Genomic DNA, 21452 nt, shown 5'->3' with positions numbered 1-21452 from the left:
AATAAAACAGCACGCGCAGGTGTGAAAAGAGAGGCTGCAGCAAGGAAGCAGATTTTAACTTCTCAAAAGTTCTCCTCTCTGCATTCACTGCCACGGAAATAAGCCAAGAATTTTTGTACCGTAGGAGGAGGAAATATCACGTTACAGTACAATGGCACCATGGACGAAAGCTTTATAACCTTTGGCCCTATGCAGACAGGCTTCTCAGTTTGTGGTAGAGCAGGAAAATTAGGTTTGTGTGTCAGTTCAATGGCATCTGTATGCTGGGCATCATGTTTGCATGCACAGAGTTGTTGTTCCACAAGTAAACCTTATTTATTTATTTTTATTTTCCTCTTCTTTCTGTTTTTTCCATTATTTTATTTTGACAAAGTAATAATCATATATAAATAAGAATAAAAATGTCCACCCCACCACTGAGACCATTCCATTGTAACTATCCAACCTCCCAAAATTTCAACACCTCTTGCAGTGGTTTGAACCCTTTCTGTTTTAACAGTACAAATTCTACAAACTTCTAAGTGTTCCGTATGAATACCTAAATGGTAATCAAGGATTAGATGCAAACCGAGCTGTGAAATAATGGATAATCTTGCCAAGTGAAGTCTGTATCTCAGGGAAGATACAGGTTTATCCACACTTACCTTTCCCGAGTGCTCGGCTTCTCATTCCGGAGCTTTCCCTGTGAAAACCGGCTCTTTGCCGCTGCATCAGAGCAAGCGGCAATCCGCAATTGCCATTTGTTGCACTTCAGCTTTAAAGAGTGGAGTTCTCACGAGAAAAGAACCACGGAGGGGAAAAAGAGCAGTCGGATATGGAGCTTTAAAGTGTGGACCTAGAAAGCCCAGGGCAAAAGTGTGGCTAACTCCTAACAATATCTGTGCGTCATCTTGTAACCGGAGTTAACTACCTTAACCATGGTTAAGGGTTCTCAAACATATTATAATGTGCTCTCTCTGTGGCTAGTGTACAACTGTGGCATTTTGCACTAACTTGCCATAGCATACAGGGTTGTATTCTACGTTGTCCATGTGCAAGTGGAATTGACTTCTGGTTGTGTGCTGGGACTTAACCTTCTTTTCGTCTTTTTGAAGCCCCCTTCCTACATGGGGGGGGGGGCTGGGCAGATTATTTGGGGCACGGAGGGAGCCTGCAGCAGGGAGGAGAGGCAAGGCAAGATCCACTCAAGCTACTCAAATTGCACCTTCATAAAAGATGCCATTATGGTTGCAAAGATGATGCTAAGGAGGACCAAATAGAAAGATGCTGAGGTGAAGCAAACAAAACAAGAAATTCAAGTTGCCACTACAGCATCTTTTACGATTCGCACTACCATGCCCTGTACTCCACACAGGGAAACAGTTCTGTTGCTGAAACATGTATTACAGCACTTAGGTTAGGCAAAATTACTTGAATGCATAATATGTTTATTTCAAAACAACAAACTCCCAACATGTTAAACTGGAGAAGACATCATAATTCCATTAGCCTGATAAAAGCTATAGCTACCAAACCTTCTTGCTTTAAGCAAAATATTAGCCAATGAAAGGGATGCCATTTTCCTGCGACAGTTTAAAAAGAAAAACCACACAAACAGTAAAGTCCTTTGTCAGAACCTTCACAAGGAACACAGATGCTCTTGCAAGGATGTTATTAAAATGCACCATGACAGGAAAAAATCCATACACAGTGGCCTAGGCTACATCACACCATCATCATCATCATTATTATTGCTATTGCTGCTGCTGCTGCTGCTGCAGTTTGATAAATGCAGTGTTCTGGGGAGTGATCTCAGTGTGCCTACTTTCTGGTTCAAGGATTTGGACTTCGAATCCACAGGTCTAGTTCTTTTGACTATCCTATGAATATCACATTACCACCAGAGAGTGTGGAAAATTTCAAACTCACTCACTGGCTACATTCAGACGTACAGTCAAACCTCGGTTCCCGGACGCCCCCATTATCATATGTTTTGGCTCCCGAATGCCAAAAAAGCAGGAAGTAAATGCTCCAGTTTTCAAACATTTTTCGGAACCTGAATGTCCAACACAGCTTCTGCTTGAGTGCAAGAAGCTCTTGCAACCAATCAGGAGCCACGCCTCAGTTGCCAAACGTTTCAGAAGCCGAACGGGCTTCTGGAACGGATTGCGTTCAACAACTGAGGTTTGACTGTACAGCTAAACCATCATTTAGATGTATGTGAATGAGCCTCAGACTTGAGTGCTCCCCCATTCCCCTGGCACAGCCTCAAGAGTGGAAGATTCTGTTTCCATTTCCATCTTGCTGCGATTTGTCAATATGGGCAAGCTATGGTTCAACTTCACTATAGTTTGGGACACATCAGCTTCAGATCATAGTTCATGGTTTATAATCCTTAGACCATGGTGAAGACTAATCACAGTTCTGGTTATAGGGGAGGGTGGAACTTATGAATTCAAGGTGAAACTATGGTTTAGTGCAGGGGTCAGCAACCTTATTCAGCCGTGAACCAGTCCACCATCCCTCAGACCATGAGGTGGGCCGGACTATATTGGGAGGAGGGGGGAATGAACGAATTCCTATGCCCCACAAATAACCCAGAGATGCATTTTAAATAAAAGCACACATTCTACTCATGTAAAAACACCAAGCAGGCCCCACAAATAACCCAGAGATGCATTTTAAATAAAAGGACACATTCTACTCATGTAAAAACACGCCGGTTCCCAGTCCGCGGGCCGCATTGAGAAGGTGATTGGGCCGCATCCAGCCCACGGGCCTTAGGTTGCCTACCCCTGGTTTAGTGTTACATCAAACTCCAGCCATCTACTTAATTTCATTCAAGAATAGTCTTCTGTAACTAAGTTGATGGAAGATATGTAACAGCACTGCAGGTGGATTATCAGAATTTTGTGCTTACCTTGGGTCCACATTTGCTGTTGCTTCATCAATAATCAATATTTTATTCTTCTTCAGAATAGCCCTGGCAAGGCACACCAGTTGCCTCTGGCCAACACTAAAATTAGATCCAGATTCTGCCAGTTGTGTTTCCAGTTTGCCAGGTAGCTCTTCTATAGCCTCCTTGAGCTGGACCTGCAAATATATATAAGTATGCTGTAAGTAGATTGTCCCTAAAATAACGTAATATCAATTTTGTGCTTCATATTTCACTTCAAATGAAACTCATAATCTTTTGTCTTTTCTATCTATAAAAGAAAATGATAGTCACAAGTGACTAGGAAGGGGCATGCCAACTGTTTACCCAACTTAATATGTACAAGCACCAGAAACAATATTGGTATCATTCAGATAAGTTTTACTCAGAATACACCTATTGAAATTACTGAGCCTGACAAAGTTAGGTCTAAGCAAAACTTAGCTGCCCAGGAAGCCTTCGATTCTAAATTCATGTTGCAGGTAAAAGGCATTTCATTTATGAAAACATTACCTCTTCCAAAGAATTCCACAGCTCTTCATCGCTATATTCATCAAAAGGATCCAAGTTTTTTCTCATGGTCCCAGTGAACAAAACTGGCTCCTACAACACAGTGGGTTATCATTCAAAACGTTTCTGCTTTGATCATCAAGATACAAACATTGTACACACTTAGCTTTGATAAAGATGCTTCCAGATGCATGAAAAAACCATTGAGGGCAGAACTACATGTTCAACAAACGCTTCTTCTTCCAGGCAACAGAGGTCTGCAAGTAGGGCTTCATCCCTTCCCTGACCATCACGTTTTCTCTAGAAATCTCCCTCCCTGTGACCCAAGGTCTGCTTAGCTGTAGCAAGGTGTTGCTGTTGTGTGTCTTCAGACCACACCCTGGACATATGGCATCCCATAGGAGGAAAAACTGTGAGCATGGAAGAGCTAAACCGCTCTCAAAGTTGTGCTTTGCCTAGAAACAGCAGCCACTGGGATTTATAAAAAAAATTAATAAATTCATTCTGCCCTGAAGAATGCAGGTTTAGGATATGTGAATTACATATGTACAATTTTAAGAAAATGTGCCGATATGCGGCTGCACACTTGCACATGCTGATGCCTTTTACTGTTTTATTATGGAGGCACTCAAGAAAAATTGCCTAAATGATTATATTTAAAGGGAAGGAATCCATTGTCCCTTTTCCCGAGCAACTGGATCAACCTAGATCATTCCTTGTGAAGGGGGGAAAAACCCTTGCCTGCTCGTGCTAGCGAACTCTTCATTAAGGACGAAGATAATTGCTCGTCTGGTTTCACTGCATGGTGAAACCAGGATAAAATGTGGAATGACTGGAGCCTGAGGCAGGATTGGGCAAATAAGGAAATCACTGGCCCCACTCCAGATAAATAATTTTAGCCAAGACTATGTCCTGCTTAAAACTGTGTGCTTCTAAAATACACTTAACTTGGTTCAATTTTATTTCCAGCACAATGCTGTCATGTTTACATGGAAAAGTCCCACTGTGCATGGGCGTACCCAGGATCAAAACTAGGGGGGGGGCATGCCAGCCACGCCCCCACCCCTCGATTGGCTGGCAATGACATGGCCAGCATCCCCCCAGGAGGCGTGGTCAATGTCCACGCCCCCCCAGAGGGAAAGGGGCCGTTTTCCAGCCATTGCCGAGGTGGCGCGCTTGTGCTTCTGCCTCGCCCATTCCTTTACCGGGAGCAGTGACTAAAACGAAGCAGCAGCAGGGAAGCTGCCTCCGTCGAGAGAAACCTGGACCTGGACCTGGGCTAACTTCAGCCCACACTCTAGTTGTTGTTCTAGGGGGGGCAACTGCCCCCCGTGCCTACGCCCCTGCCACTGTGTAGAATGAGGCCTCGTCTCATGCTTAGGCTTACAGCCTTGGTCATAACTAATTTGGCAGGATGATGATGATGATGATTTTAATAAATTTATTTATTTGGTTTTTCAAATTAGAATTTTATAATCACATATCCAACATACAACATAAAAACAAGATTCCAAATATTCTCCTGGACTCCCCACCTCCCCCTTTGTGGGTCCTATTATTAATCATTTCATCCTGCATCTTTTATAATTATCCAAATCTTTTCCATCTCCATTATATCCAAAATTCACCATTAAACTACAAGTGTTATCTAATTTAGCAGAATGCGAGCCATCGCTATCTGTCTCTAGACAGCAACGGCAGCCCAGTGACACATCTGGCTTTATATGCTTAATTGTTATTTTTTAAATCCTGCATGGCAGCCTGGGGGAGGGAGGTCAGGATCTGGACCATGGTGGTAGGATGCATTTTTATCCTTCGTCATCAAACACGACAAACCACACACACACACACACACACCCCTTCCCACAGTTATATGCATTGGGTGGCAGCTTCCCTCAAGGTCTGCCTCTCCCCATATGAACCACACCAGACCGTGGTCATCATCTGAGGCCCTTCTTCATGGGCCTCCTCCATGAGACATCCAGAAGTTGGCAACACGAGAAAGGGCCTTTTCTGCAGTGGCTCCCCGTTTGTGGAATGCTCTCCCCAGGCACCTTCATTATATACACATTTAGACGCCAGGCAAAAACATTCCTCTTTAACCAGGCCTTGGGCTGATTGACATCCAATGCCCTTTTAAAATGTGTTGGGGAGGGAGTGGGATTATTGGGTTGCTTTTTGTTTTTATTATGTATTTTGTGTGTGTTTTTTAATTGTGATTTTATGTTGTAACCACTCTGAGACCCGTGGGTAAAGGGTGGCACACAAATTTAAATAGTAATAACAATAATAATTCCCTCTCAAAATGAAATGCCAAGGTCATGCGCCAACCACAGTGAAAGCACACTATGGCATGCCAATGGGAGCTTACCTCCCACTGCAAATAGCAGCTTGTGGGGGTGGGGGTGGGGTGAGAATTGTCAGGATCACAGTACATTGACAGAGGGTTGAAAACCCCTCACTGTAGTCCTATTTTTCCCTGCACCACCTTCCACCCACTCCAGCTACTTGAGGCAGGAAAATTAGGCCAAGCTATGTGTTTCATATGGGACACTTGTGGCGCTGTGGTCGAAACCACAGAGATTAGGGCTTCCCAATCAGAAGGTCGGCGGTTCGAATCCCCGCGATGGGGTGAGCTCCCGTTGCTTGGTCCCTGCTCCTGCCAAACTAGCAGTTTGAAAGCACGTCAAAGTGCAAGTAGATAAATAGGTACTGCTCTGGTGGGAAGGTAAACGGCGTTTCCGTGTGCTGCTCTGGTTCGCCAGAAGCAGCTTAGTCATTTTGGCCGCATGACCCGGAAGCTGTACGCAGGCTCCCTCGGCCAGTAAAGCGAAATGAGCGCTGCAACCCCAGAGTTGTCCGCGATTGGACCTAACGGTCAGGGGTCCCTTTACCTATATAATGTGATCTGGCCCATCAGTGGGTGCATCTGATGAGCAACTCATTCAAAGGCACCCACTGCAGCCTTAGCATAATGGTTCAATACAGCCTATGTATGGTTCAATCATCCATATGTATTTCCTAGTCTTTCTCTTTAAAATGATTTGCCCTGGAAGTTTAATAACCTAGAGAAAAATAATAATAGAAGCATAGAACTGGTCATCTAGTATAGCCCCCTGCAATGCAGGAATCTGAACTGATGATTAAATGCCAACAAGATTCAGGTAGCTACCAGTATTTTGATTTTAATGTAGGGTTGCCATATTTCAAAAAGTAAGAACCTGGACACCACAAAGTTTTTAAAACAACATAAAAAAAACACGCCGGAACAAAGTGTCACTTTTCAGAACCCCACCCCACCCACCCCCCAGAAATCAATTTCGCCTTTGAAATCCCACATATATGGCAGCCCTATTTTAATCGGCTGGTATACCAAGCCAAGTTACATGGCACATCCAAAGCTTTTTGCATACAATATTTCTAAACTACTTCTGTCACGTTATAAACACACTTAAAATCAACACAGACAGAATAAATGTACATTATAATGTAGATCTGTGTTTTCTTTTCAAATACAAAACTATGAAATAGGTTTTTCAGTAGTGTCATTTTTATTACGGAACCTGTTGATCAAAAGCGTCCAGCAAAAGCATTAAAAAGACTGAAATATTACAGTCTTCTTACAAAAAGCCCCTATTTTATTAAAACAATACTTATTATATTATGCTATTGGGTGCAAGTTGAAATTATTGTTCAGATGATTCTCCATTTCAATCTATTTTTATAGGTTGGCAAAATGGGAAATCTGAATTCATAAAATCTTCACAACTGTTATAAAATTATAACAGCGCACATGTACTGCAACAGTAGATAAGGATAATTTTAATTACTATTTCTGACACAGATTGTTATATTAAAATTGCCTGTTTCATGAGAGGAAGTTAATAAGCCAAACCTGTAAATAACTGTAAATTACAGTCGGGGAAAGAAAGAATACTGCATCAAAAGGCTGGTGGCGAGTAATACAAGTTTCATAAAATCATATCCAAAGAACCAATTAGAAGCTTAAGCAGCATTATTATTTTTCTGGCAGATGGTAATCTCAGAAACGACCTGTAAACAGAATTTGGTTAAAATCAACAGGTCCGAGATTCATTTCTGTAGTTAAAACAACCAACCATGGTTTGGTGATTAGCAGCACCCCATAAGTTCTCCCATTTGCTGCTTATGAGCTGGTTCTTTTATCCAATTCCTGGTTTTCACCAACCACAGTTTGCTGCGATACCCAAACTGGCAAGCTGCGATCAGCGCCTTGCCTCCGAGCCCTAATTTGAAACCAGAGTTTGAAGTGGAATCGCAAACCATTATCTTCAGGCAAGGCATTAATCACAGCTCGCCAATATGGGTGATGTACCAAACCGTGATTTGGAGTTTATGCTGGAACTGAGCCACCTGCACTCAAGAACGTGCAAGCTTTCAAACTTATATTCAATGGAACGTACTAAGTTCTTGATAAGATGGTAAGTAAATGATAGATCCCTTGAAATGATGCTTCCCTGAAAGAAAACTTGCCTACCATTATCCCTCTTTGCAGCCATGGGAGAGTTTTGTGGGGCAGGGCAGTTTTCTGGTTGCCACCTGCTTAATTTCAGAAGCTGTCTTGTATGGCGATGGCTGAAAATGGGCATGCTGAAATGGAGGCACATAGCCAAACCACAAAAGATCAAAGCCAGCATTTGAATTGTGCCTGGAAAGAAACTGGGAACCAGTGCAGGAAACAAACTGGGAGCCAGTGCCAACCTTTAAAGCCCTAAACAGCCTCGGACCAGTATACCTGAAGGAGTGTCTCCACCCCCATCGCTCAGCCCGGACACTGAGGTCCAGCTCCGAGGGCCTTCTGGCAGTTCCCTCGCTGCGAGAAGCCAAGTTACAGGGAATCAGGCAGAAGGCCTTCTCGGTGGTGGCGCCTGTCCTGTGGAATGCCCTCCCATCAGATGTCAAAGAGAAAAACAGCTACCAGATTTTTAGAAGACATCTGAAGGCAGCCCTGTTTAGGGAGGCTTTTAATGTTTAATTGTTTTATTGCATTTTTCTGTTGTAAGCCGCCCAGAGTGGCTGGGGAAACCCAGCCAGATGGGCGGGGTATAAATAATATATTATTATTATTATTATTCAGAAGATGTGTCACAAGCACCAGTTAAATCCTGACTTTAGCATTTCGAAGCAATAGTGTTTAGGAACAATATTCAAAGGCAGCCCCGTGTACAGTAAACCACAGTAATCTAACACACATTTTAACAGAAGAAAGGGCTATTTCTATGTAGGAGGGGCCTCAGCTGGCATGCCAGCCTAAGCTGGTAAAAGGCACTGCATACCACAGAAGTCATTTAGGCATCCAGAGAAAGAACTGAATTCAACAGGGCAACTGAACTACTCATCACCCTCATTAAGCCATTACTGACTCTGGACACCTGCTCTGCACCACCCAGATTAAGAGACATGGGTGCTGTGCACCCTTGGCAAACACCGGCAGTCCAAATTTTCACTGGAGACTTTGAAAAATCCTCCTTTGTGTGCTTCCTCCTCAAGAAGTCCAGAGGGTGGCAACACAGGAGAAGGGCCTTCTCTGCAGTAGCTCCCCGTCTCTGGAATGCTCTCCCCTGGGAAGTTTGCCTGGTGCCTTCATTATGCACCTTCCTTTTTAACCAGGCCTTTGGTTGATCTGATGACATTCTATGCCCTTTTAAAATGTGGCTCTTTGGGGGGGGGGTGTTATTGGGTTGCTGTTCTTATTTTGATTATATATATTGTTGTTTTTATGTCAATCTTTTCCGTGAACCACCCTGAGACCTCTGGGTATAGGGCAGAATAATAATAATAATAATAATAATAATAATAATAATAATAATAATAATAATAATATAGAGACACAACACCCCTGTGCTGATATGTTTCGCCATTGCTCAGCCATAGTTCAGGGCCCAGCTGATGGCAGCCAGAGCTAAGGCATTCTTCACGGTGCCACTCATACCATGGAATGCCTTGCCAAGCCAAGTGTTGTCTGGTACAGTTTTAGGCAGCTGGGCAAATGTGTGCTTGCTCGAAAAGGGCCGATTATTTTTATGTCTGCTCTTTGGCTGTGCTGAAATCATTACTGTGTGTTTTAGTGGGTTTTATTATTCAACTTAACCGAAGAATTCGTTTACATATGAAATATAGTTTTAATACTTGTCTTGACTTGCTAGCTCCCTTGAGTTCTTAAAAAATAAAACGAGCAAGATGTAAGCTTTAAATATAAAAATGTAAATAAAGATTAAGAGACCAGGAGCGCATGCTGACTTACACTCTGCTTCCCTGGCCTTTCTGCAACATCTCCCTCCCTGCCTTTCCAGCAATACTTAGGGTTTTGTGAACCAGCCCCAACCACTGGTTTCACACCAAAGAATAGTTTGCACCAGAAACTCTACAGCAAAGAGGCAAGGAGAATTTGATCAAGAGAGAACATGGACAGAGTGTTTGAGGATGAAGAATCACTTCGTGCAGTTGCTTCCAACACACCTGATATTGTATTAATTAATAAAAGATTGCACAATTTAGCCTCGTCAGCAGTTTTCAAATCCCAACACGCAAAGGTTACTTCCTTTTATAAACTCCTAAAAGGGGGGGGGGAGAGAAAAGTCTCTTTTCACCTGCAAAGTAATTGTACCCACCAGCCTTTAGACACTTGAATCTCCCCAGGGATTTTAGACTAAACCTTTACTTACAACTGGAAAGATAGAAGTCAAAACACTTCTTATTTTGTCAAACTAATTGTACACTCATAACAAGAAGCCCGTGTGTCAACAATGTATATAACAGCAAGTATCTCAAAGGATAGAAAGCAGACTTAGCTTCGGAGAATATCTCTGAGCTCTTAAATGTATTTTCCCCCCCCCCCCGTATTTTACAATGCAACTCCCACCTGAAATAGCCTGGAAAAGGTCTTTCAAAACCCTGCAGCCTTTGAATGAACTGATCACCGTCCATTTTCAGGAGAAAAGAACATTGTGCAAGCACAAAGGCAGAAGAATTTAAGTCCATGTAAAGTCCTTTTTAGATACAAAAAGGTCACCAACTTCACTCAGAAGCGCTACTGTGCATTAATGAAGCCTTCAGTGTTCAGAAACAAAAAAGGGAGGCTGCATTAGGCTGCAATCCAATTGTACGTATTTGCTAGTAATAGCATACCTGCCTCTTTCTGTGCTTTCCATTCTCTGAACAGAGGGGGAAAGAAGAATAAGCCAAAGGGGGCTTTTAGAGGGCCATTCTGCTCACTAAATTTTTTACCATAGTGCATTAAAAAAACAAAACAAAAAAACCTCTTTATATAAAAGGTAATTACTGCGCATGGCTCCCAGCACTGAGTTTGTGACACAGTCATGAATTTAAAAAACACACATGAGCAACAAAGTGTTGAGGCAGGAAAGGAGCAACCCAGCTTTCCATTTTACTAGGGAGAATGTAGCTATGAATCCACCCCAAATTAGGTCATTTTCTTTGGGCTTGTTGTAGCCGTGCTTCGTAAACAGATACATGCCTCACGCCAAATCATCATAAATGTCATGAGCCTTACTTGTGGGAAAGCATGTTCTGACCCCAGAATCCTGCTCTTCCCAGCCCTTCTTTTACCTACAGCTCTTAGCACACAGCTAGTGTGTTATGAGAGAGGGTCTTCTTCCCCGCTACCTCACCGGTCACTACTTCCCATCTCTCCCAATTTCTTCACCTCTCCCAAGTCCCTCTCCCTTGTCCGGAAATGGATTTCTAAAATGAAGTCACGCTTTGAGGAGGGAGTCCCCGCCTTCACCCATCCCAGATGTTTGATGTTTGGAGGTTTATTTGGTCATTCCGTGTTGAAGGAAAATGACCAATCTTCCTTCATGCTATATCAGAAGAATCAGAATCAGAAGAATCTTTATTTGCATCAGCCACTAGTCAAAGCAATAAAATAATAAAATAAATTAAAATGTAGCAAAGGTATGAGGTAAAAACTTAATACATTTCAGAGCTTTACATCAATAATCAAATAACAGATCTTATTCTAATGGCCCTGCTGAAAACCTTGCAGTTTTTGCCGTCACCTGATCATCTTGGTCTGCTAAAAGAAAGGCACAGTAGCAATGGTTGAGCGATGCAGCGTGGACAGTAATAGAGGGGTAATAACTTCACTCCTCAAATCTTTAGATGTATCAGAAGTTCTTGGCTTAAGCTACAAGACACTGAAACTGGGTTCTGGGAACATGAAGTCTTGCCTAGAACCTGTGCGATTTTTCTCCCAACCAAATAAACATTTGGTCCTCACCACAGCTCTCGCCTACAGTCCAAAATCTATGATTTGAGAGCAAGTTCATAGATACTGCCCCTGATGACCACAACCACGTTGCTAAACTGCCACCACAAACTGAAATGAGCCAGTATGAAAACGCTGCCTGGGTCATGTTCAAACGCAAATGCTTTTCAACAGAGGCAGTTTGCACAATCTGATGCAATACTGAGGGCTCATCCACACTTGTTTTTATCCCACACTTTCTGGGATTTCTAGGTCCATGTCCAAGTGGGTTTCGGTGTGTGAGTGTGTCCCCACCACTTTCCTCAGGAAAATCTGCCATTTATCGCTGAATCAGAACAAACAGCAATTCACAGAAACCCCTATTGCTATTTGTACCGATTCAGTAGTAGCAGATTTTCCCAAGGAAAGTGGTTGGGACCAAAAACAAAACAAAAAAACCCTACTTGGACATGGATATTAAAATCCCAGACCTCAATGATGCTTCTTGTTGTATTCAGGTGCAGATGCCCAAGTATGAAATCCAAGCACCAGTTCCAATGACACATGCATCTTTTACTCCAAACTTTCTGAAGCCGTAATTGGGATATGTATGGCTAAGCCCGTTTTCATGTATCTTCCCGAGAAAAGCAGCACTTGAAATGTGTGCACATAATTCAGCATTTTCATTTTGGTATTTAACACCTGGTTTCAGAATTCTGTTTAGACAGCAGGAACTTTCTGAGTTCACTGTTTAGGTCCGGGTAACCTCCCGTCAAAAAAGGTTGATCAGGGATACCGAAAATGTACAGAACTAGTTCAAATATTTGTTGGAAATGCAAAGAGAAGGAAGGCACCTTTTACCATATGTGGTGGAACTATAAAGTGCTAAAGGAATATTGTGATATATAATGAGTTGAAAAAAAAATGTTTAAAATAACCTTTCTTAAGAAACCAGAAGCCTTTTTGTTAGGAATTGTAGCTGCAGAGATTCCCAAAGAACTGAAAAGGCTATTTATGCACGCTACAACAGCTGCAAGAATGTTGCTCATCCAGAGTTGGAAAGACAATAAGATACCCACGAGGGCAGACTGGCAGATGAAACTATTGGACTATGCAGAGATGGCAAGACTAACTGGGAAAATCAGAAATCAGGAAGATCAAAACTTCAACAGAGAATGGGACAAATATAGATTGTATCTGAAAGACCTTTTGTAAACACTTGAACTCTTTGGCAGGCTTTAAATAACTCTTGCAATGAGACACAGACTTTGGATATAACAGAGGGCTGTAAATGGGATGTACGGAGGGGAGGAGGGAAGTCCTAGGATTCGAAAGAATATTGTGTTAAACTTTAATATTCGCTAGACTATTTTTCTGCGAATGAATTTGCAAAAAAAAATAGTTGATCGGGGAGGGGAGGTACAAAATGGAAGTCACTCAAACCTCACACGTCAAATGCCACACAGAATGCAGAAAACTAGGCAAAAGCGTTTTTCTCATCATGGAAATGTTATGACCCCAATCTGGAGTTACGATCCTTCACTTTTCTTTTCTCTTTTGGCAACTGAAGAAGAAGTGGCTGCCTTATTTTGAAAGAGCTGTGGAATGATGAATGACATCATGGCTTGGTCTGAGTCGAAACAAAAGAAAAAAATAAAAGAAAAAAATTCCTTCAGTAGCACCTTAAAGACCAACTAAGTTTTTATTTTGGTATGAGCTTTCGTGTGCATGCACACTTCTTCAGATACACAGGAAAGCTCATACCAAAATAAAAACTTAGTTGGTCTTTAAGGTGCTACTGAAAGACTTTTATTCAGTTTGTGGGTAGGGATGGTCAAGATGCATCACAGCAACTTGGCCTGCAGATTTTTAGCCTTTTCATATATCTGCATGTTGCTATAATTTCTGCTCCAACGTATCTTGTGTGTTGTCTCCCCGCCTGCAGAATACAGCACCTTTGCCTACAAACTAAATTCAATCTGCAATGATAACTAATGACTGCAAGCAAGCTACTTGGGCATGGCAGAAACACAGATAATGAAACAGTTGAAATAGTCATAATAATTTCACTTCATTTTCAAGTCAACATTCAGAGAAAAGAGGATTAACATGTGCAAAAATAATATTAAAAATGACTGGGGGTGTTGTGGGGGGGGGGTGAGAGAGAAAGGACCAGAACACTACAAAAGATTCCTGCAATGCTACCAACAGGGTGCAGAATAACGATAAAGAAAATACTACAAAAACCTAGACTTTCCAGAGAGTGCTGGACCTCTATAATGTACTGATACACAAAGTAGACCATACCTGAGGTATGATTGAAATTTTCTTCCTCAAGTCATGGAGTCCTAGTTCTGATGTCAAATACTTATCAATCCATATTCTTCCTTGGGGCTCAGCCAGCCGGAAAAGAGCAGCTATTAAAGAGCTCTTTCCAGCTCCTGTTCTTCCCACAATTCCAACCTGAAAGAAAAGAAACAAACACGCAAAAGAGCTAAGCCATGAACAGAGCATTTTTCTAAAGTGCTGCTCACAATTACCTTGCATATTTTTAGTACTTGGTGGGCAAGATCGACAAGCCAGATAACAGAAGACAAGGCAGCAAAAGAAGATCACTATAAATAAACATTATTTTTAAACAGTGCCAGTAATACCTGAACATACTTGAGTGGTATAAAGCTACTGTCATGCAGGGCCAAAGTAATATGGATAAAACAAAAGCGTTTCCATTAATAATATCTACCATCTACTTCATTTATTAAGATTCCCGCCCTTTCCCTTAAGGCATAACTGTCTTGTCTCAGCTGTTAAAATTGATCTTAAATTTTAATGCAATTTTATATTTGTTTCTAAATTTATTGTTGCCTGCCCTAACCCTTCAGGGATGGGGTGGCTTATAAAACATTATTAACATTTTCTTTGGGATAAAGGAATAACATATCCTTTCTCTAATCTATCCTCAGAGCAAGTCTCATGGGTAGGTCACTGGCTTTTCCATTAAAAAGGGGGGGGGTGGAGACAACAAAAATATTAACCCAAGACTTCTGGATCAGAATATGAGGTCAGCTATTGGAAGTACGAAGTCCACGGCACCAGCTAGACTCTCTCAGAGGTCCAGAGAAGCCTGGGACACTTCCAGCTTTTAAGGCTTCTCACCATTATATACAGGTGAAACTCGGAAAATTAGAATATCGTCGAAAAGTGCATTTATTTCAGTAATGCAACTTATAATATTTTATTTTTCTTTTAATTTTTACAAATGCTTTCTTTGGGAAATTCCACAGTAATAAAACAAATAGTTACATTAATACAAAAATAAACATCACTATTACATTTCATTAATTACATGAAGTGCATGAAAATTACATGAGTGCTCACTGGAAGGACAGATCCTGAAGCTGAGGCTCCAATACTTTGGCCACCTCATGAGAAGAGAAGACTCCCTGGAAAAGACCCTGATGTTGGGAAAGATGGAGGGCACAAGGAGAAGGGGACGACAGAGGATGAGATGGTTGGACAATGTTCTCGAAGCTACGAACGTGAGTTTGACCAAACTGTGGGAGGCAGTGGAAGACAGGAGTGCCTGGTGTGCTATGGTCCATGGGGTCACGAAGAATCGGACACGACTAAACGACTAAACGACAACAATTACATTCCATTTATAATTGACCCGCCTAACGACAAATAATTACAATTACAACAAATAAAGGCTTGACATATCTTGCTTTGCATGTCATGCATCTATCTCATACTGTATATTGGTTTCACCTTTTAAGTTGCATTACTGAAATAAATGCACTTTTCAATGATATTCTAATTTTTCGAGTTTCACCTGTATAAAGCGGTACTTCGACTTCTGAATGACTCGACGTACGAATGTTTCGAGTTACGAACGGAGCTCCGTCCACCATTTTGGATGCGGCGCGAATAGGATTTTTTCGGCTTACGAATTTTTAATAGGGGTTGTTTCGCCTTACGAATTCCGTCCTCCATAGGCTTCTACTTACAATTTTTTCGACTTACGAAGGTCCGTTCGGAACGGATTAAATTCGTAAGTCGAGGTACCACTGTATACAATATATAAATCCATGACACAGAAAATAATTCACCGAAAAGAGCAGGGAACTGTGAGTGGTTTGTTTATAACATCAGCTGATCTGAGAGGACATGTTCACCGCAGCCTAATATTGTGCCATCAGAAAAGACACTGTGTATATATTTTTATTAACTCTTTGATATGACAGAATCTATAACAACAAAAACATTTTAGCAGGCAGAATGCGAAGATTAGCAGCACTGGAGTGATGCTGGCATCAGTGTATGGGCAGAGACTAGCAGAGCTGTTCTAGACTGGGTGAAGAGGCAACCATCCATTCTCCCCCAGTGTGAGAGTTTGGGTTTTTTTATTAAGCCCACTTCTAGAGTCTAAAATTACCTTAAGGCACCAATGGCATAGACCAGCCTTGACTTGGGGCAACTAATTCTGCCTTCCTCTCTGTATCAAAAGTTTGCATGAAGGGTGGCTGCTCTGGGTTTATTTCCTTCCAGTTGGAAGTATTCAGAAATACATACAGTATATGCCAAAGTGTGCTACAATAAGCCAGTCATTTGTTCCCCTCCTGGAATTGAACCTTGGAAGAATGCAAACACATCTCGGACCCTGAACCACTCTCGACTGCACCTTTCACACACACACCCCAAAGGAGGAGACACTGCATGTATTTGGCTGTGTACTCTCAACCGTGTGAGACAAAGCGCTTTTTAAAATAATTATTTCGCTGCTCTTTCAATTTTGCTGCTGGAAAGCGAAGCAGATACTTAAAAATGTGCATTTTTACAAGGAGCAGAAAGACAGAGGTGCTATGACTTCCGAAAGAGCGTGACTTCCTTCAGAAGCAAATATGAAAATAAGAAAGCTGAATGACAATAATTTTTTAAAAGGAAGAGCAAGGAAACAAAACTGTGCAGAGTTTGGTATTAGAACAAAAGAGTTCAAGTGTTTCCTCTGATGTCACTGACGTGCAGAAGTGCATTAGCAGCATGAAAGCATTTTATAAACATTGGTACTTAAAATAAAAATGCAGCTGCTATGCTCATTGTCAACAATTCCTCTTTCAGGCTAGCACCCAATGAAAAAGAACGCACTGAGCCATGTCGGGGGGGAAATGCTTTGTCGTTTGGGGTAAAGTGAGCTGCTAATGGCAACAGGGGATTTAGGTCTCTTACATCGGCTTGCTTTACACTAGCGTCTTGTGCACTGAATCACTCCCAAAGTTAGATTAGGGAGGGAAAATAATAGGAGATGAGCTTGACAACAAGAATCTCTCCCAGTTCCCCATCGTGATAAGGCAGTCCGTAGGAAAGGCTTTGGAGAAGGTACAAGTGAGAAAGGAAAACAATCTATACAGTTTGCAAGAGGTGCCACTATTGCAATGGTGCCCTTGAGATCTGTCTCTTGGTGCCAGCAATGCCTCTGTAGTCCCTGCCCCACTGCCTCCTGGGCCATGAGTTGGTGAAGGTGGCTAACTTTGTCTCACTTGCTCTTCTAGCATTATGCATTTTCCTAATCTGAGATTGATTCTACGGGAGCTGAATGTTGGAGAGAGATGGTGCAGAAAAAACACTTGTTCAAAAATCTGAATGCACCCCTGGGCCTTAAAAAAAGGTTGACAGCTCCTGATAATATTAATGCTATACTCAAGGCACGTCAAACCTGCGGCCCTCCAGATGTTTTGGCCTACAACTCCCATGATCCCTAGCTAGCAGGACCAGTGGTTAGGGAAGATGGGAATTGTAGTCCAAAACATCTGGAGGGCCGCAGGTTTGACATGCCTGCTATACTCTGTTAATAATAAAATAATAATAGCAAGGATAATGATAATGATAGACTGCATCTCTACTTTATGATGGCAAAGAAACAATAACCCTCCTCTTTTAGCAATGAAAACGTAAAAGAAAACCAAGCAGACCAAGAAATGCAGGCAGCACTGAGCCACTGCCTAAGCAACATATTCTCTCTCTTATTTCTCATCCTTTATTTTGTTTGTTTCTTCCCGTGAAATGCAAATCTTCTTATCCGCTATTAGAATGGCTTATTACCCCGGCAAGTGAGCTGGGCCCAAAGGCAAGTAGGAGTATGAAAGAGATAAACAGACGCACTGCATAAAAACCTCAAGAGCTTCAACTCCCACCCAGCTTGTTCCCATGAAGTCATCTCTCTGCAAATAAAAGACAAGCTGGAAAATTTTTCGTAAGGAAAATCATTCTTTTTCGGAAATCAATTGGGAGTTACGGTGATGAGAAAGCATTTTAGATATACAGGAATATGTGGTCACCAGAGGTGCCCAATGGGGCATCTAATATAATCCACAATCCAAAAAAAGGTTATCTTACCCCTAAAAATCCCCACTATGAGATGTTTATCCAAACTGTTTTTGAATTATTTCCAATGAATGGGAATTCATAAGCTCCCTATTCAATTACTGAACTGCTCTTAAGTCTCTACTGCTCTACTTTCCTGAACTTAAAACCCACTGCTCCTTGTCTGTCCCCAGCAAAAAGAGACGCATAAGTGATAGTCCTCTGTTCTGGCATTCCACCACACACACACACACACACCCAAAAAAACTTATATAATCACACAAGAGAAAATTGGTAGATCTGTTTTGGCTTACAATACTCTTAATTTGTATCCAGTAAAAAATGAGGCTTTTTCTACTGATGCACAGAGTCTTTTCAGGATTTCCTTTCCATGAGTAGTCCCATGGATGGGTGCAGACCCCAAAGTCCCCTGGGGACTCTGGAAGGGGCCTTCCAGAGCAGCAGTGATGCACAGAGTCGGTTGTCAACTAGTAAAATTAGCCATTCTCATAAGGAGAGAATTAGGGTCTTGGGGAAGAAAAGCATCGCATTGAGGGAAACTTTCACTTAGAAGGGACCCATTTCTTGGGGGGATGAATGTCTATCTAGGAGGCTTTCCCCATAGGTTCCACCCACAGTGTGTAAGGACAGAAGCTGGATCCCAACATTTGTAGGGTCACAGGTTCACAATGCCCAGATTACATGACTCTCAAGATCCATTTTACCTGGGTGACCAAAAACCAAAAAATGTACCTTTTCTTTTGACTTCACTACAGCAGACAAATGTCTCAGTACCAAAGGACCATCTATGGTGTAAGCAAAGTTCACATTTTCAAACACAACAACACCTTCGCTTGGCCAATCCGGTGGCGGGCGCTTGTTTGTCTCCCAAGGTGCTTCCTTATCAAGTTCTGTATATTCCAGGACTCTTTCTACTGATATCATCTGGAACAAAGCAACAAATCCAAATGCACATCAACAACACTGTCTGCAATTACAGAAGCTGATTCAACGACAATTAATTTTCTAGTCACCAGGATTGGATTCACAAATCCACAACTTCTCTTGCAACCTGAATGCTTTGGTTTCCACCACCCCCTCCTTCCTCCATGATTGTACCAGCCGGTGCCATTGTTTCTACCACTAAGAAAGGGCAGGAAATGATGGTTTATATGGTTTCCAAAAGACTTTTGCCACTTCTCTTGACAACTGTTTCCAAATTCCTTAAATGGATGAAACAATGATGAAATTATCTTTTCATTAACCCACTATCTTTTAACATCTATCAAATCCTCAGGCCTCAGAGCAGTGGACTGTCCTTCAGTTCCATTTTACAGATATCGAAGCAGGGCAGGTAAATTCCAAAGACCTGACACATTCTGATGTATCAGAACCTTAACCTATTTCTCCTTGATCTGAATTTGTCTTCTGTTTGTTTGTTTGTTTATTAAATATATATCCCATCTTTCCTCCCCAAAGGGGCCAAGGGCTCAGTTTTCTGATTCCCACTCCACATCACAATGGCTAGACAGCCATAAGTCACTCTCTTTAGCAGCCTAACCATTTTGCATTATATTACTGAAATCTATAAACTAGGAATTCAAACTATAAGCCTGCTTTAACAGCATCAGCAACTGCAGGAGTAATTTTAACATAATTTTTTCCAGCTTGCATACCTTCAAGCAATTATTGTTACTAAACAAGCAATTGTTGTGTTACTATGCAAAACTCAAAAAGCATGTATTATAGTGTATATAACATCGTGCTTTGGAAAGCAGTGGCATTTAACTGCAATGCCCAAGCAACACAAAAAGTATTTTAAAAGCTTCCAAATGGAACTAATGGATATTACCAGGTTCTCGACTTCAGCGCTTTGCCGAACTCCCCACTGAAATGTTCCCATGAGCGTGATCGAGTAGGACAAAGCTAAACCAACCTGCCCCGCATCTAGAGCTATACAGAGTAAAAAAGAAGGAAAGTTTCAAAACCTTTATACAAACTTTTAAATTTAATATGCACAACTTGCAAACTTAACATATAGAATAAGAGAACAAGAAGAACATGCGTTTAAAGAAGACTGGAAAACGTTTATGGAAAATAATTATGTACAGCTGAAAACGCTGGCAGCATTCAGGTAAATTCAACAGTGTAAATAAATTTTGATGGATGTAATAATGGAAAACCGATTGGTATAGTTTTTGTAAAATATGCAGGGATATAAGATATGCAAAATGAATCATGGGGGAAAAAGAAGCAAAGTCATTGATATTCTAAGTACTGTATGTAAAATGTTTATCTGAGATTGTAAAGCAGAAAATTTTATAAAAATCATATTAAAAAAGAAAGAAACTAAAAATCTATCATCCCATGGGACATGTTGGTGGGGTCCTCACTTGTAATACCACAAAGCCATAACATTTTTGAACACAGATGCCCCATTACAGATGTCTGACTTTCAGGCAGAGAATAATTCACTCAGCTATTGGCTTTAGCACGATTAGAAGAAAATGATAACGCAAATCAAGTCCTGGAAGAGTAGCTGCTACTTCGGCAAATATACTCACTATGAGCAAGGAGCAAAGAAGCAAAGGCAACCACAACCACAAAGATGGCACAGATGGCGTCCAGGCGTACGGCAAACCATCGAGAGGTTGTCAAAAATAAGAACCAAGCCTCTAAAAAAGAAAGAAGAAAATAAAAAAGGGGGAATGTTTATGTCAAAGGCCAAGTCATACTCTGAAGAACAGTTAAGCCTGGGAAACTTCAGGACCACACTGAGACCGGTGGGTCATCTTTAGCTAGGAAGTCTTTTGTGTTATGAGTCTACAAGTATACAGTACAATACATTTCTCTGTTTGTTACCAGACAGAATATTCCAATTTGGTTGTCCAGGCAAATCATAAAATTCTGAATAGCAACTTTCCTTAATAAAGGATGATCAGCAAGTGCGAGAATTTTGACACAAGCTGACCTGATTCACTGTATTCCACACGTCTCCAATTTCTACAGTGCAGTTCTTGGTTAAAAAAAAAACTTATCAAAATGCATTCTAAAGTGCATATTTTTAGATAAATACTTTTAAAAATGATGTATTTTAATACATATTAAAATGTACGTTTTTGTGCAGATGTTACTTGTAGACTAACAGAGAAATGGGATGGAACAGATTTACGAAGGAACACATTCGGAAGAGTCAGGGGCCAGGAATCCAGAAATCCCTCCCTACCTGCAACACAATGTTGCAGTATATCCCAAACCCCTAAGAGAAGTGCTCCTGTTGAGGGCCTCAGCCAATCTGGAACAGGATCCTTGCAATGATTTTCAAGCATCAGAGGCTGGGTGAGATTCTAGGAGCGGGAAAGGGATAAAAGGCAGTTGTTAGACTCCAACTCCCATCAGCCTTAGCCAGCATGTGATTGG

At 41.5% G+C, this 21452-nt stretch overlaps 1 protein-coding gene across 2 annotated transcripts in view; it reads right to left on the bottom strand.

Moving 5' to 3' along the window:
- The window catches only part of ABCC4 (ATP binding cassette subfamily C member 4), a 146492-nt gene that overhangs the window by 23639 nt on the left and 101401 nt on the right, over positions 1-21452 (bottom strand). For both annotated transcript variants that reach the window (XM_035114283.2, XM_035114284.2), the window contains 6 exons: positions 20597-20707; positions 19885-19985; positions 18786-18977; positions 13980-14135; positions 3428-3517; positions 2900-3072 (listed from right to left, as the gene is read on the bottom strand). In XM_035114283.2, the coding sequence (XP_034970174.1) occupies positions 2900-3072; positions 3428-3517; positions 13980-14135; positions 18786-18977; positions 19885-19985; positions 20597-20707 (823 nt within the window). The remainder of the gene's footprint in view (positions 1-2899; positions 3073-3427; positions 3518-13979; positions 14136-18785; positions 18978-19884; positions 19986-20596; positions 20708-21452) is intronic.

Source organism: Zootoca vivipara, chromosome 4 (genome assembly GCF_963506605.1).
Source record: "Zootoca vivipara chromosome 4, rZooViv1.1, whole genome shotgun sequence".
In the NCBI taxonomy this organism is placed as follows: Eukaryota; Metazoa; Chordata; class Lepidosauria; order Squamata; family Lacertidae; genus Zootoca; species Zootoca vivipara.
This window is presented reverse-complemented; position numbering and strand designations above follow the sequence as displayed.